Source organism: Limulus polyphemus, unplaced genomic scaffold (assembly GCF_000517525.1).
Source record: "Limulus polyphemus unplaced genomic scaffold, Limulus_polyphemus-2.1.2 Scaffold30, whole genome shotgun sequence".
Lineage (NCBI taxonomy): Eukaryota > Metazoa > Arthropoda > Merostomata > Xiphosura > Limulidae > Limulus > Limulus polyphemus.
In genome coordinates, this window is record NW_013665640.1 from 176,277 (window position 1) to 186,096 (window position 9,820).

At 30.6% G+C, this 9,820-nt stretch overlaps 1 protein-coding gene across 1 annotated transcript in view; it reads left to right on the top strand.

The window, feature by feature from the left end:
• The window catches only part of LOC106459833 (protein SCAI-like), a 50,519-nt gene that overhangs the window by 28,600 nt on the left and 12,099 nt on the right, over positions 1-9,820 (top strand). The window contains exons 7-10 of the mRNA XM_013919501.2: positions 701-853; positions 3,553-3,672; positions 7,000-7,186; positions 8,194-8,284. Of these exons, the coding sequence (XP_013774955.1) occupies positions 701-853; positions 3,553-3,672; positions 7,000-7,186; positions 8,194-8,284 (551 nt within the window). The remainder of the gene's footprint in view (positions 1-700; positions 854-3,552; positions 3,673-6,999; positions 7,187-8,193; positions 8,285-9,820) is intronic.

The following is a 9,820-nucleotide window of genomic DNA, read 5'->3' on the forward strand; positions in this document are numbered from 1 at the left end:
AATACTTAAAAATATATATAAAGTATTTTTTAACACTAAGTGTAAAGAGTCTTGGTTTGCATGTGTCTTACGAAAGTCCTCCAGCTCAGTTGAAGGGGATTTTTAATAAAAGAATATAGAAATATTTATATATGTAGATACATATACATAAGTATAACATATGATTCAAAATTCTGAGTTTGAAAAAAATATATAATAGAATTTGTATCACTACACAAAGTTTGTGACGTGCATTTTGATCTACCTGTGTAAATAAGGCTAATGTTGTATGTTAGGTCATATAACTGACTCTTCAAGATTCAAGACTACACATGCTCAATTGGAATTGGTGAAAAGATAGTTGATTAAAACATCTCTGAATGTATATACTTTTAAAGTGCTGTCACTATTATATCCAAACCTTGCAAGAAATATATTCAAAAAAGTAATGATTGAATGTCATACCTTTACTTTAAATACAGAATTTCCTAACCACTTCAGATTGCACTTGTTGGTGATATATATATATATATATAATTTTTTTATTTACTTAAATCATTAATTTTCAGTTATATGTGTATATTTGAAAACATTTAGTTCATATATGTAAAATTAAATGGTTACTAATTAGTAAGAGTATACATTAGATGGAGTTTTGGCTTTGAAAAACTGGTATGTGTATATGTGTATATATATGTATATTCTCCTTGTAATTTTATAGGCAGATAATCTAGTAAATGTTGTTGATGTGGACTCTTCCTCCATCGTTCTGTCCCAGCGCCTCAGCCCAATTAATACTCCCCACATGGAAAAAGTTTCTTCTAGTCACCTTACTTTACAAGAGATTTTGATTGTGGGAAGCTGCTGTGATCAAGTTAGTGCACTGACTTCTTATGTTTTCTCTAAATATATTTGAAGTTTTTACTGCTAACTGTCTTCAACGTAAGATTAGTCAAATATGGGTTAAATCTTCTGATTAATTCATTGAAAGTTTTCAAAATGGTGATAGTTTATATCAGTGATTCCCAACTGATTTAGTCTGAAGTCCCAGTCTTGCACTCTGTATACATTCTAGGTCTCTCCCCCTCATATTACACACACACACACACATGTATATATTTATATACATTCATATCTACAGTATATAAATCATGATGTAGAAGTGAATATATCTGTTCCAATGAAATATACTTTTTAGTGAGAACAGTAAGTTCGAAACAGAAAGGTGCATAAATTGAAATTGTCTAATCTCACAGGAAGCCAAGCCTGATGAATTCCCTGTCATGTTTGCTGTATTTCTCAGGTTGGGAACCACTGGTTTTTATAAATGGTGCCCATGCATATATGTATGGTGACATAATCTAATTTAATATTTCTTGAAATCTAAAGTTTCGTAAGTTTTTAATGCCATTTGAGTGAGCATGATAATTATATGTGTGTTAAATGAAGTAAATTGTAAAAACATGGATTACTTTTTTTCATTATGGAAAATTGTAATATGTTGAGCACACATAGTAATATGTGCATCAGTATTACTTCATTAACATGTACAAAAGCTAGTGATAGTGTTAAGAGGTGATAATTTTAAGTTTTCACAACATAGTCGTGAAATTTGAGTTTATAAAACAAAATAATCTAATAATTTTTGAAAAACTACTTTAACAAATTATTTCAATTATTTTGAATATTTAGTTTTCTTATTGTGTGCATTTTATGGATTAGTTTAAGACAAATTCACTTGAACCTGCAGTATTTTTTCACACTTATTTTACTAAATAGCATAATTCTTCTGTGTCAGTAACTTAAAGACAATTGAAAGTAAAATATTTTAATTTTTTTAAGCTTTTTGTTCCATGAATGTGTTACTTTCCTTCTCTATCAGTGATGTATACATATTCCCTTGAATAACTGAGACCATACAAACCAGATGGATATGCCAATCAAATTGAAATAAAAATTTAAATCTGTTTGTGTAGTGAGGGAAAGATGAATCCTATCAAATTGACAGTCATATCTTTTTTTATTTGAATGCAACACAATTAAATTTAAATCACAATATCATTGTTTGGCCTGAATAACTATATTATAATCTTTATAACCTAAAGAGTTTTTTAGTCACCTAACTTCAAACTTGCAGTGAGAAAAGGACAGCTCAATATAACTTAAGCCTACTGTAACCTTAAGTGCTACATTCTATATCTAATTATTACATTCTTAGAATGAACCAAATTTAATCTACTTATTGAAAATAGAAACACTTAACTGATGTAGTAATTCTTTGGTATTTCCAAAAACATTAAACTTACAACTATTTTCAACTTGCTAAGAAACTAAAAAGTATTTGCAATTAATTTTATACACAAAATTTGTGATTTTTATTGCAGGTTACTTTTTAAAAAATTTTTTTATTTAATGGATGTTATTAATTTTGTGTAAAAAAATGTGCATGTCGATCAAAGTTTGTAATGCATATATACAAAGATATCGGATACATATTAAAATAGCCAGTGACCCCTTATTTTTTCCTATCTACTTCTGGGTGTCAAACATACTTTTTTTTTTGTTTTAGATTTAAATGTAGATTAGAGAGTGTAATTGTGAAATACATTGCTGTCAGTCACACTTAAATTATTACCAGCCTAGAACTGAGCATATTCATCATGTACATGTAAATGCTGATACATTTATTTTCATTGATATGTGTGATCTTGTAGCTCATTTAATAAACTGCAATGATCAGTGAAAGCTGCATAACCATATACTATTTTTGTCTGATAAACATATTAATTAAAAAATTTGATTTCTTGATCTATTAGAACTCAGGGTAGAGTTATGGATAATAGTAATTCAATCCCTTTTTGGATGTTGGATTTAGTGAAGTCCACTGGAAGGGATGGTTTAACGAAACAAACCTAGTTGTGGTCTGTTACAAAATAGGTATCTGATGTTTAAAAATTGCTATCTGCTTTTATAAATGAAATTAAATGGTATCGATGCAGTTGGGAAGCAAGCAGTAAGAATTATATTTTTATTTTACTATATGGCATCCTTAAGGTTTTGCACTTATTTTTATTTTTTGTCTGTTGGAGTCGAGCATGGCCTGGTATTTAGGGTACTGCAGGTTTGAATCCTCAAACATGCTTTCTATTTTGGCCTTGGGGGTTTATAATGTTATGAATAATCCCACTATTCATTAGGAAAAGAGTAGCCCAATAGCTGGTGGTAGGCAGTGTTGACTAGCTGCCTTCCCTCTAGCCTGTCACTGCTAAATTGGAGACAGTTAGCATAGATAGCCCTTGAATAGGTTTGCAAAAAATTCAAAACAAATGAAACTAATCTTGTCTGTTGGACAAGAATTTTATAGAAAAACACTTGGCTCGCTTGAAAATTTGTTGTCTTCATCATGGGACAGTATTACCTTTTATAACTTGCATTTCTTTAAGTTTTATGTAGATTATTTAAATAAAACTTGATTGTTTGAAATTTTATTTTAAACAGCTTGTATAGGTTTTTTAATTTTCTAGCTTTATTGCATTTTTTGTTTACATCAAAAATTTGCATTTTTTTTTTCAGGCAAAATTTAGTGAGTTAACCCTGGACATGTTCCGTATGCTTCAAACACTGGAACGTGAGCCTCAGGATGACTCCACTCAAATTTATGATGCTTCTCCTGCTCCTGGCAGGGTTCCATTTGTAAGTATATGTTGTAAAGAACATTCATGTGTACTTTTATTTGAAACTGAGCTTATGTTCTGTGATTCTATTTCATATATACTTTGTCAGCAAACATACTAGCCATTATCTAAAACCAATTTACTGCTTGAGTACTTAAAGTTTAGAGAACAATATATTTACATCATTAAGAATCTTTGTTTTTTGTTCTCACAGAGTGGATTGATTTTAAGTAGTTTCTTCAAATAAATATTAGTTTGAAAAATAGATCTAGATATTTGATATTTCTTGAATTGTTTTTTTTATATTCCTTACTGGAAATTCTAGCTCATGCTGGTTAAAATGAGACCAGCTGGTTTTTCTCCAGCTGAGAACAGTTTTCTGCTTGTCCTAACTAGTCATTCCATTCCTGCAGGTTCTAGATGTTTGATTAGGCTTCATAATATTGATGATAAGATCCTTTTTTTATTCATAGTTCACTGTGAGGGTTAGTTTTATAGAGAATAGTGAAATCCTTATTTCAAATAGCTGTACTGCACTTTCCCGTGAAATTAAAGTATACATGTGAGTTAGTTGTTGATGTATTCGAAGAGTGCTCATAGATGTGTTTGTTTAAATATTGAGTTATGCTTTCAGCAAATATACTTAAGAATTGGTTGCATGTGAATGAATAAATATGTCAAAACTTGAAGTTATTGGGTTATTGCCTTTTGGAATTCCAGTGTTTTGGTGTGAGCCTAGAAACCACGGATATGACTGCTATTTTTGCTCATGTAAGGTGCAAGGCTACAACACTCAAAATAAAAAGGAAATTTCTTATCCATACCTTCAATCTGTTATAAGACCTGTTACTCATGGACCTGATGTACCTGTACCTACTCCACCAGAGTCTCATGATACAGTTTTATCTGATTCTGGATCTGATGTCAATAGAAATGTTGATAGGGATTGTTTTCAACCTGAAACATCTGGTGAATCACAACTTTTCACACAAGGTGAGCTTAATGATTTGGTGAGAGATTTGGGCCTTCCAAAGGATTCTATAGAGATTTTGGAATCCAGACTTCGGGCTAAGAACTTACTTTCTAGAGGGACATCATTTTACTGGTACAGAAATCGTGAGAAAGAGTTTATATCATAATTTTCACAATAAGGTTCACTGGTTTATTGCAACAATATTCCTGAATTAATACCAATGATAGGAGCTGCAGCCTATGAACCAACTGAGTGGCGATTATTCATTAATTCTTCCAAAAGAAGTCTAAAAGATGTTCTCCTTCACAATGGTAACATATATGCATCTGTTCCTATTGCTCACTTGGTTCACTTGAAGGAAATGTACGAAAATCTTGAACTTCTTCTTAATAAGGTCAAATACAAAGAACATGGTTGGGTACTTTGTGGATACTTAAAAGTCCTTTATATGTTGTTGGGTCAATAATCCATTTATACAAAGTTTAATTTGTTTGTGTGAATGGGACAGCAAAGCCCGAAATCATAAGGATGAAGCAATGGTCATGCAGAGTCAGCCTGATACCAGGATTGAAAAACATTGAACGAGAAAGTTTGGTTGACACAAAGAAAGTCCTATTACCTCCACATCACATATAAACTGGGCTTGATGAAGCAGTTTGTAAAGGTCTTACACAAATATGGTGACTTTTTCAAGTATCTGGCAATTCCCAGCTCTTTCAGAAGTGAAACTTAAAGAAGGGATTTTTTGTTGGGCCTCAGATTAGGAAATTGACTTCAGATGAAAAATTTGAAAGGACAATGAATAAAGTTGAAAAAGAAGTATGGATTGCCTTTAAAGATGCTATTAAAAAATTTTTAGGAAACAACAAGGACCCAAATTACGAAAATATTGTCAGTAACATGCTCGATAAATTCAAAGAGTTGGGTTGTAATATGAGCTTGAAAGTTCATTTCTTACACTCGCATATTGACTATTTCCCTGAAAATCTTGGTGCTGTGAGCGAAGAATAAAGGGAAAGGTTTCATCAAGATGACAGGAAAATGGAGAGGAGTTATCAGGGAAGCTGGAACACCAGCATGGTGACTGATTACTGCTGGTCATTGAAACAAGATGCTCCAGATGCAATACATAAAAGAAAGACCACAACATGTAGTTTTGAGACTAAAAGACGTAGATTTCAAAACAAGAAAATCGTGATGAATGAGGATGCATTTTCTTTTGACATCAATGTTCTTCCCTTTTCTTCAGTTTGTTTGTATTTTTGTTAACAAACATAATAATAAAAAATATTCATTGTGGTAAACAAATATTAATTTGATCTAAATAAGGGGTTTTTCTTCACAATTTGTAAAAAAAAAAACCCTTACGTGCTAGAAAAAAATTTATATTATTTTTAAAATCTGCATAGTTGAATTATGGAAAATCCACTATTAAAACCAAAACAACTTTTATGAAGCTTAATTTTGCAGGCCTGTGTAATAATAGTGAAGAAATGTAGGAAAAGAAAAAGAATATCAGATGAAAGACAAGAAACATACCACAAGTTACAGTGAATGTGATTGAATAATAGTTAAGAAATACAGCATGAGTGTGAACTCATTTGATGGTGAGCAAGATGAACATATATGATGATAGTAAAAATAACACGTATAAGAATGTGAGAGAGTAGAGCATGTGTATATAGTGTGTGTTTATAACAATAGGGTAATATCCAGCTATATCTGTGTAACATATAAATGTGAATAAAGATACATTATAAGAGCCACATAATATTTTGATTGTAGATACTTGTTGACAGTCTTGTGATGTATTATAAATGTTAGTTAGAATATCCAACCAAAGCCATGTAATGCATCATTAGTGTGAGTAAGAATATCACCTGATAACATTTTAGATTCCTTAATATATAAATCATTTGTGTATAAGCAAGTATTATGAAACATTACAAAAATGAAGTAATACTATTGATATCCAAGTTATATAACAAGTCTGAGATGATTAAGCTTTATTAGTTGTTTGGTTAAACCTGCTGGTTTTCAAATGTTAAACAGAAGTTAAAGGAATGTAGTTATAAGTGAATGGCCCCTGTGGATGCTGTTCAGAATAGGTTGAATTTTTTTCACAAATGAAATCAAAAATACCTACTAAAATTTAAAATAATTTATTATGTGATTATATGTAACAGGACAGTAAAGACTGAAAATACTTACCCATGATATATAACATTACATGTATAAATACAAAACAGTCTCACTTTCATACATAATACACCAGAGAAAGTTCTTAAAAATGTTAGTAATGAATATATTTTTAAAAATGGTATATTAAGTCTTTTTTTTGTGTAGAAAACTCAATTTTATTTCTTCCTACAGCCAGAGAATGGAGAGCAAAGACCTATCAAAAGAGAGAACCCTCATAAGTACCTTCTGTATAAGCCCACTTTTAGTCAGCTGTTTGTATTTCTGGCTTCTGGATTTAGAGAGCTTCCAGCAAATGGTGTTCTCTTGCTCTACCTCTCTGCTGATGGAAGTTTCTCCAACATAAAACATCCAGATGACAGTAAGTTATAGTAATGACCATACAAGCATTCATAACAAAATAAGAGCCTTTTAAATAATTGGTCAACTGGAAATAAAGTTTCTATTTAATCTTGAAAAAAAAGTATTAATATATATGTACACACATGAAGAAAATTTGGCAGAACAGTGTCTAAATCAGCTGTCAATATAAATAAATAAATATTTAATTGGTAAATGATTATTATACTATAATAATAACCTACACACACACACACACACACACACACACACACACACACACACAACAAAATACAGTCGTAGTATTTATAGAAAATTATGTACTGAACAATTAACAAGTGTTTTAGTAACCACTCCCATGTAAAGACCTAGTGTATATTAACTATTCTACTGTTTCAATTTTTAGCCAGCTTATCAAGCTTAAGATATGGGCAAAATCTTTATAAATTTGGTCTGTGGATTTATTTTTCACATAAATAAAAACAGCTAAATTTGATTTCTTTAAAAAAACAAACAATTGCACCATCTCTCTTTTCTTATGAATAAACCAATTTAACTGTTAAGAATCAAGTCCCCCTTTTTCCTTTTGAGCTCCCTGCATATCATCAACACTAAGGTACCATATTTCAAGTTATATACAGATGTTCCAGATAAGTTCCCGTGTTTCAATTTAAAATTTGTTTCGTCTAGTAGGTAAGTGGCTTTGTTGGTCAGCACAAGAATTCGTCTATGAGAAATTTAATTATCATTACAAATAGCTTGTACATTTTCTGAAGACTGATATTATGCATACATGTACATGATATAAAAATATAATGGATGAAACAAACATTTTTTAGAATGAGAAAAAAAAAAACTACTACAAATGAAATAGGTTGATGCCACATAAAAATAACTTAGTGAATTTTATAGTTTGTATACCTTTTTGTACGTGAAACTGCAAAATTATGATATCTGAAAATGTAATTTTTTTATTATTACTTCTGAAATTATACTTTTTGTGCGATCATCTTGAAAATTTTCTTATAGTTGGTTATGACTATGGAGGCATAGCAACCAATAGCAAGAAAGAACCTGACCATGCGAATAAGCGAAATGTCCAGTTGAAGGATATGCATTGGTAAGTTTCCAATATTTAATACATGTGATTTGTTTGTTAGTTTGATAGTTAAGTGCTTCAAATTTCTGTGATAAGAATTGTATAGTTTATGACTTAAGTGTCATTTTTTTTCCATTTTGTTAAACTTCATAAGGAACTAACCAACCATAAATAACATAAATGAAATGTTACCATTTTCACTGTTTTGCTTGAAAGTTTATTCAGAAGAAATACTTACTGGCAATAAACGTGCATATGAAACTACCTATTTCTTTCATGTAAAGAAAAAGAAACTTGGGAACAGGGGTAATATAACATTATTCACTAAGATGCATCATTTTATTTGTATCTGTGTGTGTGTATGTCACACTGAAACTGTGACAAGTCTAATACATTTAAAATAACTGGTCTGATGGATATCATCTAACAAAAAACATCTTGTAAACTTCTAAGTCACACATTAAATAATAAGTCTTTGAAAAAACACTGGGTGGTTACTTGTTAATGCAGCTATAAGATTTGATACATTTTTGACAAACTTTTAGTTCCTCTGTCATCTTTCAAGATGATAAATTAACCAGTTGAATCAATGTCATTACAAATAGCATAGGTACTATCAGAAGATATTTAGAAACTAATACACAGGTGTGTGTGTGTGTATCTATATCTTTTGAAAGATTCTATTATATATATATATATATATATATACAGAAGTTTAATTGCATGAGAATGATTTGCACATGCAGTTCATTCTTGTACAATTAATCCTCTGTATGTATGTTAGGGTCATTTCACCAATGCAATGCTGCTAGAGCAGAACTATGGCTTCATTGATATGTTGCTACCCTTTCCAAGAAAAGATATTTGCACAGTATGATTGTTAAATGTTGTAGAATAAGAGAACCTTCAACATTTATGACAGCAACAGACTTCAAAATACCAAACTCAGTCAATTTAAAGGAATGCTCTAATCCTTGAAGTGAAGACTATGGTTGTGAAAGAGAATTTCTCAACCTAAGAAGCCACTGTGGGGAAGTTGGAGCATATCTCAAGATAATAAACAAGGAATTTAATGATGATGAAAGCTGATAAGCCATAAGTTTTCATGTTTATAGCCACATTCATAAATCATTGCCTGCTTTCATGAAAAAAGATGGCCAAAGAAACTGGAATCACAGCAATCCCATTCCACGACATATCTTCCTAGTGCTTTACATAACCTAGAGTTTTTTTGTACCTTTGTTTTTCTTAAATGTGGCCATGGAAGTTGATATATAATAGATTAACCTTGCTTATGCTTGTTACAGTGGAAATTAGGGTATCAGGTAGTAGTGTGTAATTATTAGATTGAGTATGATTTATAATAGAGGAAGTAGCTGCAATGGCAGCATAGGATATGGTACATTATTTCTATAAGGTGTAATTATTTCACAGTATGTATGTATGTGTAAAAAAACAAGTACTCAATATTTGATTGGGAAAAAATTAGTGTAGATATATATATATATATATATATATATATATATATATATGTGTGTGTGTGTAGTAATAACTTAG